Source organism: Rissa tridactyla, chromosome 22 (assembly GCF_028500815.1).
Source record: "Rissa tridactyla isolate bRisTri1 chromosome 22, bRisTri1.patW.cur.20221130, whole genome shotgun sequence".
NCBI lineage: Eukaryota > Metazoa > Chordata > Aves > Charadriiformes > Laridae > Rissa > Rissa tridactyla.
The window spans coordinates 1452119-1466335 of NC_071487.1; the positions used below are offsets into that span (position 1 = coordinate 1452119).

The 14217-nt window shown below is 63.8% G+C and overlaps 2 protein-coding genes across 2 annotated transcripts; one reads left to right on the forward strand and one right to left on the reverse strand.

Moving 5' to 3' along the window:
• The first annotated feature begins 7363 nt into the window (after positions 1-7363).
• On the forward strand, positions 7364-9304 carry GDF15 (growth differentiation factor 15). The gene is made up of 2 exons (XM_054182315.1): positions 7364-7676; positions 8370-9304. Exons 1-2 carry the CDS (start codon positions 7364-7366, stop codon positions 9200-9202), a joined length of 1146 nt encoding a protein of 381 aa, XP_054038290.1. The 3' UTR covers positions 9203-9304.
• Positions 9305-9802: 498 nt separating this feature from the next.
• Positions 9803-13321, reverse strand: LOC128900820 (leucine-rich repeat-containing protein 25-like). The gene is given in 6 exon segments (XM_054182343.1): positions 9803-11808; positions 12415-12680; positions 12682-12789; positions 12792-13169; positions 13171-13300; positions 13302-13321. Coding segments are annotated over 6 exon segments (1029 nt in total). The 3' UTR covers positions 9803-11681.
• Positions 13322-14217: the final 896 nt, after the last annotated feature.

Here is a 14217-nt window from a genome sequence, read left to right on the forward strand (position 1 = left end):
GGCGGGTTTCAGCAGCAAAGCCTCGTGTGATGCAGCTGGTGACCCACTGGCAGCAGAAGTTGCTGCGATTCTGAAGCCGGCTTTGATCTGCAGGTGGCAAATCCCTCGCTGGCTTCCTCAGCCACTTGGGAATGCGCTGTAAAGCATTTTCTAGCCGGATTTCTTCTGCCACGCTCTTCTTCTGGAGGCAGAGCTCCCTCGAGGACGGTGGGAAGATGAGCAGCGTGGCTGGAAGCTGCTGGGGTGCGTCGAACTCGAGCGCCGTTGTGTGCTGCTTTCCTCCTTAACCCTGGGGCTCTCCCCGTCTCCCCCAAGAGCATCTTCTTGCCGTGCCGGGCTGTTTCATCGCTGTCGGCTGCTGGAGGCTGGGATGCAACCCAGCTTTGGCTGAGGACATGCAGAAGTCCTGTGTTGGCCAGTTTCAGGCTGTTCCTGCTGCCACTGGTCCTGACTGGGAGCAAACTGGGGCAGCGGAGAGGGCTGATGCCACCAGATGGTGCTGCCATACAGCCAGAGCGGGACAACCTGAAGGTACAACACTTCCAACGGCTTCAGCTTGGTCCTGGTGGCTTCTTGTGGTCTTCGGAGGCTTCTTGTGGTCCTCCTGCCTTTCGCCACCCTGACGCTGCGGAGCTGGGAGGAGAGGAGGCGTCACAGCATCAGGTCCCTGCGTCACGAGCCGCAACGGCACCGAGGATGTTGGCAGTTCAGCGTTTACTCCTCACCAGCCGCTCTGTGGAGCAGGCTGGGTGTCGTATTTATCAACCCGAGGCACGGCTTCGCTAAGACCAAGGGCTGAAGCCTGGTGAAGCCCAGAGCCAGCCCAGCATTCCGAGGTGGGAAGGGGCTCGGGGAGGTCCTAACCCAAAAGCCATGTCCCGGTCCCAGTGGTTTGTGACTGGAGGGGGAAACAGAAAGGAAAACTTTATGGTTCTTTTTGAATCTCCACTTTTTCTGTCTTTTTTTGGTGTCCTAGCTCTGGGAACGTTTTTTCCCCTGAGCTGCCGTGGCAATCTCATGGAGTTCTCCGGCCCTTTTGTCGAAGTTGGAGCACTGCGTTGTTCTGCTTTGATTCCCCCCGTTGGTAGCCGGCGATGGGCACGGGGAGGTTTGAGATCGTCCTCAGAGGGGAGCCAGGAGGTGTGGTCCCCGGAGAGGACACAGGCTGTCCCGTGAGCCAACCCCTGATGAAATCACTCTCGTTTTAATTCGCTTTTATAAGGTGATAAGCTTTTCCTGCCAGGCGGCGTTTCCAGAGTGATGTCATGCTGTTGGGTAAGCCGTGTGTCGATGAGGTCGTTTTGCAACCAGAACTCTCCGGAGGGAGAGATCGCAGCTTTTCGGTGGTGGGGAAGCTCGTCGCAGAGCATCCCCCTTGGGTTTCTTGGCTGCAGATCCCGAGAGCAGGGGAGGAGACCTCTGGTGGGCTGGCTCCTCGTACATCTTACTCTTAATTCTTTCTTGTAACAGCCTGCTCTGTTCCCCCTCTTCTCTTCCTCCCCGAGCCCTCCAAACCCTCCGTAAACGAGGTGGGATTTTTGGGCAGCGTCCATCTGGCAGGCCGTTCGCCCTCCCCGTTTTCCCGGCTTGCAAATCAAAGCTGAGCTCAAGCGAAGGTGCTGGAGAGCCCACCCTTTTCCAGCCCCTGCCCAAGGGCTCCCCAGAGCTTCAATCGCAAACTCACAGCTGCGGATCTGGTGCAGGGGAATGGCTGGAATTTCCTGCCCGCTCGGAGCAGGCAGGTCCCAGGTCAGGGTTTGCTGCCTGTCGCGCCCCGAGTCCATCCACCTGGGGATGGACAGGCTCCCGGAGCAGCGCAGAATTCCTGGTATGAGCTTCCCGTGCCAGGGATGATGCTCTGGCTGAGTATTTCCCCGTTTGAGGGCTCCTCGCCGCAGCATTTCAACCGGCCTTTTCTTTCCCTGCCACTTGCAGGTACCTCATTCCCTGGCTCCGGCCTTCCAGCAGATACGGATGGATATTCACCACCTCCCTCTGCTACGGGCTGGGGGTCTCTTGGCTGGTTCCCAGACAGCACCGTGGCTCAGGCCTGGGGGAAAAGCTCTTTTTTTTTTGCTGCTCCTTGCCAGCTGCTTCCCGCTGCCGTGGATGCTCCGGTGCGGGAGTCGCGTGCTCTGTGTACACAGCCCTTCCCTGAGTCACGCTCCGGTGACTAATTCCCTCCTGATGGGCACATGGAGCCCGGTCCATGCCCAGGTTCACAAATAAATGCATTTGTTTCTGTTGGAGGTTAGGCTGGCACCAACCTCACCTGGTTCTTCAGCAGCTTTCCTTCTCTTGGGTCACCCAAAACTGTGCCTTGCGCTTAAAAAACCATCCAGACTCTTAAAATCCTACCGTTTGAAGGAGCTTTTGGGTTGTTCTTCCCTTGTAGCATCTTTTAGGCTTTCCTTGGTAGAAGCGATGCTGCTCTGGGGTGTGCCTGGGTTGGATTTGATTTCCTTCATCTATTTCCCCCGCCCTGCTCTGTGTCGGAAAGCTTTTTGGAGGAAGGATTTGGAGCTGGTCCGGGTCCCTCCGGGACAGGTCCCTGCTTGGAGCCGCAGCCACTGCCTCGTGCTTCGCTTCTGGGCCCAGCACCGCCATCCCAAGGGAGCAGGATGCTCCCAAAGCCCCGGCCTGGGGGAACCTGCTGGCTCTACGCTAAAAAACAGAGGCGGAGGGCAGTTTCGGCATGTCGCAGGGGCGAGAAGTGTCCCCCTTTGAACAGAAAGAGCCTCACGCCACGGAAAAGCTGCTTTTTAAATGCTGTTTCTCAACAACCATCACTCCGACCTTGCCCGGGCTGAGCTTGCTGCCTGCTCCTGGTGCAGGGGATGCTCTTGAGGCGTTCCACCAGATTTATGTCCGCCGAAGGGGAAATACCCTTGCAAGCTGGAAAGCATCCCAGCGCGGGGACAGACCTTCGCTGTAAATCCGTTGCTTTGGTTTTTGGGACTCCGTTCCAGGGAAGATGCTCATCGCAAGCAGAGAACTTCCTCACGCCAAAAGCGCCACGGTAAGGAAGGTGGTCAGTGAGGACGTCTCCAATCCAAAAATAGAAAATAGAGACCTCGATGGAGCAATATCCTGCACTGCCCGGGCCCAGGGGACTGGGAATTCCAGTTAATCATCGACCACGGATGCAGTCAAGGCAGAAACGTCTTTGTCCAAGTGGAGCAGAAGTCTCATTTTTGGCAGATGCTGTAAACTTTGCAGCAAAGAGGGGAAAAAAAAAAAACATGATTCCCGCTGCGACGGGGCAAAAGCTGTGTTTCGCTCACCTGACCCATCCTGTTTGTTTTTTATTTAGAAACATCTAAAGGTCAAGACAGCTCCCACTCTGCCAGTTCATGGTGACAGCAGCCAGCGTTGGGAAAACATGGGACGTGGCTTCCCAAACATCCCGGGCTGGCAGCGGAGGGAGAGCCCTCCTCTCCCATCCCTCTCTGCCCATTTCCAGACCTGGAATGGGATGGGATGGAGCAAACCTTGTCCATGATGTGACCGATGGGCCACTTCGGAGCCCGGCTGGGTTCCTCCTCTCCGCCAAGGGTTTTCTGACTCCTGGAAGTGCTGAAGCTGCCTCCAGCCACCAACTTCCCTAGAGACCAAGCCCTGGGAGCTGCTCGGAGCTTCACGTGGCGGCGGCAGATATGGGAAGCCATGCTGCTCTTCCCTTCTTGGCCCTTGGCTGAAAAACACACTGTGGGAAAGTATTACCTGCCTCGCTGGCAGTACTTTGCAGAAATATCCCCCCTCCGGCACCCGACTTGCTCAACCCCCATGGTTTCGGGGAGCAGGGCAGGTCCCATGGGTCGGGGGGAGCAACCCCACTCCGAGGCCGATGCCTCATGGCGGGATGCTCCGGATGATGGGATGCTGTTACCTCGCTCCGTCGGTCCCGGGGCTGATGCGCGCTCGCTCTCGGGGGGCTCTGGCATTGGCCGGAGGCTCTCGGCACGTTTCAGGAGCCACTTGCTCAACAGCCGCAAGGAACCGAGAGAGCTGGTATCTGGAGGGCAGCACTTCCCCTCCTGCTGCTTGCGATAACGCGTGCCACAGAAACAGCTGAGGTTTCTGCAAGCGCCCGCAGGGAAGTTTCGCACTTTTTGGGGAACAGAGGTCCCACGGAGCCCCCTCATCTCTGCTCGCCCCCATCAGCCCCGCCATGGGCTGGGCCGGGGGGAGCGGAGCGGGGACGTCCCCTCGGGCACAGTGGCATCGAGCTGGGGGACAATTGCACTCGAGGAGGCGCGAAGCCCCGGTCGTGTGTGGTGGGTTTGGGGCTGGTACCGCACCCCTTTGCGGCACCGGGAACGTCCCTGGCCCCGCTCCGAGCCCTGCTCCAGCTGGTTCAAGTTCAAGGCTGTGGGCAGCTTGTGTTTCAAGGGGAAGTGACTAATGTCCACGTTCCCCTTCTCCTTTCTTCTGGTGCTTAGTCTCAGCATTTGCAACGTGGCTTCTTTCTCCGGTGCTGGCTCAGCTGGGAGCCGCGGGTGGCTCTGGGGACGGCAGCGAGCATCCGCCATGTCCCCCAGCTGCTGGCCATCTCCTGTCTGGAGATGGAGAGAAGGTGAAAAGAATATTTACATCTTTCCAGGCTCAGCCGTGCGCGCTCTGAGCTTTCACCTGGCTTTCTAGCAGCCTTTCCAGCTGCTGGCCCCCGTGCAGAGGAGTGATGGCACCAGGGCATTGGCTCCTCCTCACCCTCAGCCCTTCTCTTGGCCCGTCCGAGGTCTGGGAGTCCCTGACCACCAGCAACCCCGTGGCCAAGCGCTCCTATAAATGGCCGCTCCAGATCCGTGCTGGGTCGGCGGGAGCTGTGCTGCGGCTGCACCTTGGCGAGGGATGCTCGCAGTAACTGGAGAGGAACCTGCATCCCGCTGGGAAGAGGTGTTGGAGAAACACGACCTTCCCGTGCAGCTCACGGCCCAGCCAGGACCGGAGGGAACGCGGGACGCTGTTTGCGCGCGGGGCTGAAGCTGCGCAATCACATCTTGCAGGCTGGGGAGGACACGCCGGGACATTTCATAACGGGTCACTCGGCATCCGCGGCCGCTGCTCTTAAAACACAAGTTTTATGGCTGGTGCTGGACTGTAAATCTCCGACTTCCACGGCTGGCGCCTTTTGGGGGGAAAACATCCGTCTTCGGCAAACTTTGATGGTCTCCAAGCATGAGCCACCGTGCGTCACTCGTGGATGGGGCTCACACCACGCAACGCGCCCACGGTTAGAAAATGCATTGCAAAAGCAGAACTTCGGCATTTAGGGTTTTGCCGGGTCTTGCTCAAGGGCCGGGCAATGTGATCGCTGCGGGGTCGGGGCCTCTTCCTGCACCCGGACGCGCTGCGAGGCTCCGATTTGGCTTTGGACGAGCGCGTTGGGCACCGCGCAGATGGCGGAGGGGGCTGGTGGCCCGGCTGGTGGCTGCTGGGGACCCGGAGCTGCTGGGGACGGAGGGGGTGGCGTGGCGGCTCTGCCCCAGCGTGATACCCCCAGGTCTGTGGTCCTGCTGGAGTGACGCTCCCTCTCTTCCTTGAACTGGGGGGGTGAAGGTTGTTGTCACCCAGCTGATAAAATCCCCAGGGGAGGGGATCACAGAGGGGCTTGGTGCTCCTGGGAATTCCCTAAGGATCCCACAGCTCCGGCTGGAACACAAGCACCCGATGAGGAGCCAGCGCCCGGACCCCCTCCATGCGGGAAGATGCTCGTCCCAGCACGTTCCCTGCCCGGCTGCCGGAGGGACGGGTGCCGTGCCACCCGCGGCAGCAGCGGGACGGTGCCCAGCTCCCCGTGGGACACAGCATCGAGAGAAACCTTGCCCCGAGGTTTCCCCGTGAGCCGCCCGGGGGGTTCTTTCCACGCTGGAGGCTGCGGGCAGAGAAAGGCAGCGTGAAACGGCGCGAGGTCTCTGGGCTCCTCCTGCCCCATCCTCATCCATCCCTCTGCCAGGACGGATCCAGGGCAGGGCAGAGGAGCCAGAGCTGGGGCAAATCCCCTCCACGTGATGCTGCTGGTGCTGACAAACTTCTCCTTTCACGTGTTTTAGGGTGAAACGTTTGGTCTCGGTCTCGCCTCAGGCAACCCCTCGAGAAACTGGGTGAGAAAGGCAGGAGTAAGGCTGGAGCCGGCTCCCGAGGAGGAGCAGGCGATAAACAGCCGTAAATCATGGGATTACTGTAAACATGTTCATCCCGTGGCAGGAGCACAGTTAAAGACCAGGCGCTTGGCTCGACTTCAGGACATTTGGGATCAGCCTTGCCTGCCCTGGCGCCGGGGGGGACCTGCCCATTGCCTCGTCCGACCTGGAGTTTCTCATCCCTCTGCTCCTCTTTTTGGTGGAAGCATCCCTTAGAGAAGGCGAGGGACGGGTGGTTCCACCCCAGCCTCGGTGGCCGGTTCCCACCGAGGGTTTTCTCCTCCCCAGCCCGTGGGCAGCCCCGCTCTGGGCACGTGGCCCCGCTGGATGCGTGCCACCCCGGCGTGCCCGGCTCCGTCCCGACTGCCATCGGGCTGCCCGGGGATGACGTAAGCCCTGGCCGCGGTTGCTTCAGGAGGGACCGGACACGGGCTTGCACAGAGGAGCCGCTGCCGCAAGCCGGGCTGTGGTGTCATCAACCGGTTTGGTAGGACAAGGTCCAACGCTGATCCGCTCCTTCCCGCATGTACCGGCATGAGCCGGGCTGCCCGGCCGCTGCCTCCCTGCTCCGCCGCTGCTTCCCTGGATTTAGGGAAGGGGCTGGATGCCCGGCTCAGCCGATATTGGGGACCCCGCGTGCCAGCGGGGACTGGCGTGAGGTGAAGGACGGAGAAGGCAGCCGAGGATGCAGGGATGGATGAGCCGCACCACGGTGCCACCCGCAGCACTCATGGTCCCGCACATCACCCTCTCCTCCCTCCGTCACCCCCTGCCACCCGCTCTGCCACCTCCCAGGCCAGCGGACGGTGCCCGCGGCCGCTTGTCCCTCGCCAAGAGGGTGAGGGGCATCCCCCCGGCCACGGATCTACAGGGAAAACGGGAGGTGGAAGGGAAACCTTTGTGTCTGAGAAACAGGACTATATATTTTTCGTGTCCACAGCTGCAAGCCAGCTTGCAAATCACCCGATTCCAGCACTGTCGGAGCTCCTGACAGTGAAATCCCAGGCGGAGAGGAGAAATTCCTGCTGGGTGTTTACTCCGGCGTCACCCTGGGACGGGGAGGGGGGACGGAGGGCGGGCAAAGTTCGGCTCCTATAAAGTCAGGTCTTGTCCACTTCATTCATTCCCCTGGCAGCATCGCCGGGAGCTGCACGTCCCGCCTTTGCGCAAGAGGTTTTGCAGATAAATCCCCCCCCCGGGGAGCACCGGCCGCCTGCGCCATGCCGAGGGCGCTGCGGGATGTCGGGGCTGCCCTCACCTGCCTCCAGCTCCTGCTGCTTCTCCCCGGCGCGGAGACGAGGCCACACGCGTGGGACGGGGACAGGCTCCAGCTGGAAGCCATCAAAAAAGGGATCCTGGAGCGGCTGGGGATGTCCGCTCCCCCCGCGGTCCAGCAGCATCTGGACCAGGAGAGCATCCGGAGAGCGCAGCGGCTCTACCAGCACAAAGTGGCCGAGCTGACGGGGAACCGGAGCCGGGAAGAGGAGGGAGACGTGCCCAGGACCAGGCGCCTGCATCGCCTGACCCCCACACGTAAGTGGCCGCGGCTCCGCGTGCGTCCCGCCACCCTCATCCCCCTGGGACATGTGTGTCCCCTGCCGTGTCCCTGCTCGGGCATGTCAGCCCGGCTGCCGCGGCGTGTGTCGGGACATGACCGGGCATGAACTGCGGCGGCCACGGTCATCCTTATCCCAGCTGCTTCCCTTGCCCCGGTGGTGGGGGGGAGCCACCTTTTTGAGCCGTTTCGCTTCAAACCACAAAAAAATAGTAAACGTGGGATGAAAGCTCTCCCCAGCAGCGGTGGCAGCCGTGGGTGCTCACAGCGGGGTTCGAGCCGGCTCGGGGGCGAGCGGAGGGGAGGCAGGGAGGTGCCATCCCTCCAGCCCCAGCTTGAGCCCCAGTTTGGGGGTTTACCTGGATTTGGGGAGATTTAGGGAAATACTCAACTCCTGCTGAGTGTTGGGCTGGGGGAGGACAGCGGGGTGGGGGGTCACCCCCATGGGTCCCGGGGCACCTGCTCCGGCATGAGGTGCTGCCCCTCGGCAAGACCCTCAGGTGGGTCCCGAGTGATCCGGGGCTGAGGATGGAGCCAGATCTCCCCAGCCTCGGCATCCCTCGGGATCTGGGTGATTCCCGGTTTGGCCGCCTGGCAGGAGCTGGTCACACGCCGTGGCTGGCGGCGGGGATTGCCGGCTCTTACATCAGTCGTCCTCCCTGTCCCCACAGTGCTGCGCCAGCTGGACATCCCTCCAGGACACCAGGACCTCCAGGGAGACCAGGACCCTCAGGGAGGACACCAGGACCCTCAGGGAGACCGGGACCCCCGTGGTCCCTACCGCTACCATCTCCTCCTCTCCCGCACCGAGGATTTCCACCGGCAGCTCCGGGTGGTGCAGGCGGAGCTGAAGCTCTTCAAGCAGTCGCTGGCGTCCCCCGGCATGACCCCACTCAACGCCTCGGAGCCCCCCCAGGTCAGCATCTACATGCTGGGGGGGGCTCATGGGACCCCCCGGCTCCTGCGTAGCCAAGAACTGGACCTTGCTGCCCCGAGCCTGGACCTCACGGCAGCCGTCCAGCCCTGGGCCACGGGTCCCGAGGACACTCTGCGCCTGGAGCTGGCCTTCACAGCCGACGTCCCGGCCTTGATGGCCACCCCAGGGGGCGAGACGCTGGTGCTGGAGGTGGAAACCCACGAGACCGCGAGGCGGGGGGCCAGGAGAGCGCGGGGGCTGGAGGAGGAGTGCGGGAAGAGCGACGGGAAATGTTGCCTCAAGTCGCTCAAGGTCTCCTTCCAGGACATCGGCTGGTCGGACTGGGTCATCGCCCCCAACAGCTACTACATGAGGTTCTGCGAAGGTTCCTGTCCCCACAACTACAAGCCGGCCAGCATGCACGCCCAGATCAAAGCCCGCATGCACTCCCTCTCCAAAGCCACCCCGCCGCCCTGCTGCGTCCCCGCCGGCTACGACCCCATGGTGCTGATGCACTACGACGGCGAGGGCAGGCTGGTCTCCACCCTCTTCGAGGACATGCTGGTCACCAGGTGCCACTGTGCCTGATGGCGTCGCCTCCAGCTCAGACCACCCGAACAGGTGCTTCCCGGCAGCTCCAGCATCCCAAAAACCAGCCCCCGTGCCACGAAACGCCTCAGGACCGGCCCCAACTCCACTGCCTGACCCAGCCCCGAGGTCTCCAGTTGTGAACCCCCCCTCCACAGGCCACCATAACTTATTCCCTCCCTCTCTTCCCTTATTTAAAACCATATTTTATTTGGTAGGTGGATCCTCCCCACCCGGGAGAGCCCGAACGGGCCGGGGTGGGTCTGTGCCCGCGGCCCACTCCACGTCCGTCTGAGCATCATCTCTTCCCTGCTTAGAGATGTATTTATACAACTTTCTTATTTATTGCTAACTTATTGTATTTTATAGCAAAGTACCTTTTCGGGAAAGGGGTTCTTTTGGGGTATTTGTATTTTATATATTTCTATAAAACAGAAATAATGTAATAATGTAAATCAATAAAGCGATGGGAACAGGGGTGCTGGCTGCTCCTCCTGCGTGACCCGCCGGGGGGGGTCTCTGACCAAAGCCTCCCAATGGGTCGCTGTTGGCCGGGGGGTCCCGCAGCCCGGACCCTCAGCTCCCCCGCTCCGCAGGCTGGGAGCCGGTTCCATATGGATTTGCCGGTAAATCCTTATGGCGGGGCCGGCCCCATCCCCACCCTGCCAGCGGCTGCCGGGGCGCGTGAGTAACGCCTGGGCGATGCTCCCAGAGACCTTTGGGTTGTTTGCGTCCTTGAGGTGGGTGCTGGGCGCAGCCTTGACCCCCCGGGAGGGACGTCCAGCTGGGATGCGGCCTTTGCCCCATTTCCAGGTATCTCTGGCTGTGGGACCCCGCAGACACCAAGGGGTGGGGGGAATCCCGGCTCCCCCGGGGCTCTGCCACCGCGGAGGTTGGTGGCACACCCCGTGTCCCCAAGGGACTCGCCACAGATGGATGGGGTGGCTCTGCTGGTCACGGCTCCTCTCTGTCCTGTCCCCTCTTCCAGCACGTCCCAGGGGTGTCCTGGGCTGCCTGGCCCTTTGGCAGCTCCCGGTGGGGACCTGGGCTTGAGGAACGTGGGATATGGGGACCTCTGGTCTGGGGACATGGGCTTTGGAGACCAGGACTTGAGGGACATGAGATATGGGGACCTCCACTCTGGGGATGGGGTCTTTGGGGACCAGGGCTTCAGGGACACAAGCTGAGGGGACCTCCAATCTAGGGATGGGGCCTTTGGGGACCAGCGCCTCGAAGGACATGGGATACGGGGACCTCCACTTTGTGGATGGGGGCTTTGAGGACTGGGTCTTCGTGGACACAAGCTATGGGGACATTAGCTCCGTGGACATGGACTTAAGGGACCTCGGCTGCAGCGACCTCTGCTCTGGGGACCTGGGGCAAAGTGACACGACCTCTGCTCTGGAGACCTGTCCTTAGGGTCCTGGTCCCTTGGCAGCCCAGCTCTGGGGACAGGGGCTCTGGGGGCTCTGGACTTTCCCCAGGGACCTCCAGCCTCAGGCAGCTCCTTCGGGTTAATGTTTACAGCCCCCCCCCCGTGTTCCCGACACCCCTCCTCGGGGCTGGCAGAGCCACGAGCAGATAACGCACCGCGGCTCCGCTCAGCCGCTGCCGCCCCCAGCGCTGCCAGAGGGACGGGTCCAGCCCGTAACAGCACCAGAGCGGGAGCTACGCAGGTCACTTAATTAAACCATTTAATGGGCCACGGTGGAGCACCACAAGGGCTGGAGCTCAGGGGAGCCACGCAGAGCTGGGGGGGCACCCGGACAAGCCACCGCGTCCCCGTGTCCCCAGGCTGCCGGTCCCCTCGGGGTGCACAACCTGGCAGCGATGGGCTCGGGGGTCTTGCCAGCAGCGTTAAAAAAAAAAAAGGGGCTTTTGCTCTGTTCCCCAAACTGGCAGATTTAGCAGAAAAAGGGGGGGCTGTGTGTGCAGGTGACAGCAGGGCTGGTCCCGGTGCCTGGATGTCCCCAGCTGCTGGCATGTCCCCAAGCGCACGTGCACCCTGAGACTCTCCATCGGCAGCCGAAAGGGGAAGCGGAACCGTGCGCCGCGGTCACCCCATGGCCCCCTGCTCTGCCGGATGGCCGCGGCGGGGCCCCACGCACGTCCCCAGCAGGGAAGGCTCCGTCGCGGCGGCTGCCGGCAGATGCTGTGCCGAGGCGTCCCCGCGGTCGGTGGCCGGTGGCTGGGGAGGAAGCTCCAGCCCTCAGCGCTCACCCCGCGGTGGGAACTGGGGTGAAGGAGGAGGTCCGGGGGGGGGGGGGTTAAAAACAACATCCCCTGAGAAAGGCATCCCTGGCAGGACGCACGCGGGGGGACCACGTGTGTCCCCGTTCCCAGCCGTGGGGAGACCCACAGAGCCCACATCCATGGCGCAGCCCATCCCCATCCCCTCTGGGCTGGGGGCCGGTGGGGAAAGCCCCGAGAAGAAGCATCCGTGGAAGCCATAGCCTCTCCCCCCGGCCCCCCCGGCCCCTCACTGGCCGGGGATGATGTAGATGTCCTCGCCCTCGCCGGGGCTCCGCGTGTTGGCGTAGATGGGCTGGTCCCCGGGGACGGCCTCGCTCTCCAGGAAATAGTCGTCATCCGCCGGGACCTGCGGGCTGGGGGGGACAGAGGGTGGCACCCGCCCCACCGCGCCCCGGAGATGGGGCAGGTCGGGGGTGGCTGGTCCCTGAGGGGGGGAGCGAAGGCCATGGGGTGGCTCTGGGGGTGCGGGTGGGGGGAAAGGGCTCGGCCCCAGCAAGCGCCTGGGCCTTGGGATGGCGGGATGGGACAGCGTGGGATGGGTGGCACTGCGTGGGGTGGCATGGGATGGGGTGGGACAGCACCGGATGGGACGGGACAGGATGGGACGGGACGGGACGGGACAGGACAGGACTGGATGGGATGGGATGGGATGGGATGGGATGGGATGGGATGGCACGGCATGGCAGAGAATGGGATGGGACAGGATGGAATGGGATGGCATGGCACAGGATGGGACAGGATGGGATGAGATGGGATTGGACAGGATGGGATGGGATGGGATGGGATGGGATGGGATGGCACGGCACAGCTCAGCACGGGATGGGATGGGATAGCATGGCATGGCATGGGATGGCACATCATGGCATGGGATGGCATGGGACAACATGGCACAGTACAGCACAGCAGAGGAGGGGATGGGACATGCCCCTGAGCAGCTGGTCCCCGTGCCGGATCCTCACCTGTACCGCTTCTCCTGCCATCCCGGTGTCCAGCCCCGCGTGGTGGCCGGGGCGGTGCCAGGGGTCACAAAGGTGTTCTCATAGTCCGGTGCGGCAGCGGCAGCAGCATCGGTGGTGTCCGTCTCAGCGGCCCGGCTGATGTAGCGGGGCTGCCCGTGGGCCGCACCAGGCTCCCACTTACCCCACACGGTGTCGGCAGCCACGGCGGCCGCTTTCCTCCGCCGATAGCAAACCACAACGGTGACCACGAGCAGCACGGCCACCCCCGCCAGCCGCCCCAGCCAAGCCGGCCACCAGCCCCACGCTGCCTCGACATTCCCTGCCGTGGAAATGGGTGACGTTTAAGGAGTCGAGGTGGGAGGTGAGGCAGCGGCAGTTGGGCGCCGTGCAGTTGTGCTGGAGCAGGCGCAGGGCGCCAGGACGCTGCCCACCACGTCGCAGCGGCACGGCACCACCAGGTCGCGCAGGGTGGGCTGGAAGGCGGTGGGGGGCACGGCGGGCAGGGGGTTGCCCTCCAGCCGCAGGCTCTGCAGGGCCGTGGCGTTGGCGAAGAAGCCGGGGGGCAGCTCCCGCAGGCGGTTGTGCTGCAGGCGGAGGTGCCGCAGCCCCCGCGCGTGGCCGAGGAAGGCGGGTGGCAGCTCCCGCAGCCGGTTGTAGGACAGGTCCAGCTCCTCCAGGCCAGGCCCGACGCGGGATGAGGGGCTCAGGGCGTCGATGCCGTTATGGCTCAGCAGCACCCGGCTCTGCCGCTGGAAGGGCCCCCCAGTCCAGCTCGGCGCACTGCCGGCTGCGGTTGGTCAAATCCAGCACGCCGGGGGCGTCCGTGGGCACGGGGAAGCAGGGGGACAAGGGGGACGCAGGGCGCAGCAGCAGCAGCAGCACTAGGGGGGGCCGCAGGGTGTCCCATGGCCCCTCTGCCCCGCCAGCCACCTGGGGGGAGAAACGGGGGGGGGGGGGTCAGCAAGACCCACGCCTGAGCAGGCACCCCCCCCGCCAAGTCCCCTGCTGAGCTTTCCCCCTCCCAGCACAAACCAGTGCAGCCCAGTCTGGCACCCACCCCGCTCCCTCTCTCCCCGGGGGTCCCGACAGGTGGTTTTCCATGTGCGGGTGTCCCCCCCCCTCCCCGGTCCCCAGCACCTCGACTCGCCTGCGCTCCGGCCGCCTCTCCGCCTGGCGGGGGCAGGGGCAGGGGAAGAGGAACAGGCGGGTCCTGCCGTCCCCTGTCACCCCGCCGGGGCGTAGCTGGCTCCGGGGTGGGGGGGGGGGGGTGCAGCACCCCCAGCTCAGCACCCCCCAGCCACCGCCGGACCCCCCGGGCCTTTCCTGGGGTGCCGAAGGGCTCCGACACCACTGCAGCCGTGCTGTTCCCTGCCCGGGGGGCTTGGGGGGGGCCCCGGGGGGGGAGTCTGAGGGCTGGGCTGGGGGGGATGCTGAGCATCTCCACGGCCTCGCGTGTCGGCACCGGATGGGGGACCCCCACCCCCACCCCCCCCCCAGCCCCCGTGTCCCCGGTGCCCGGGGAGCACCCGAACAGGCGGCTCCAGCGGCCCCCCCTCCCCCCCCCCCCCCCCCCCCGGGCACACGGGTGGGCACGCACGGGCACGCACACGCGTGTGCTCCTGCGCGCGGGGGCACGCGCGCTGGGGGCTCACGGGCGCGCGCTCGTGCGTGCACACGCGTGTGCGCCGGCAGCACGGTCACGCGTGCACGGCGGCGGGGGGCCCGGTGAAGCCGGGGGGGGTGGGGGGACGGGACTGTCAGGGTCTCAACGATGCGTTGGTGCAATTAACGCAGCGGCCGGGG

Excerpts from the sequence above, each read along its gene's own strand:
- GDF15 (XM_054182315.1), top strand. The coding sequence starts at position 7,364 with ATGCCGAGGGCGCTGCGGGATGTCGGGGCTGCCCTCACCTGCCTCCAG. Across the intron at positions 7,677-8,369 it reads GCATCGCCTGACCCCCACAC|TGCTGCGCCAGCTGGACATC; the intron begins GTAAGTGGCCGC and ends CTGTCCCCACAG.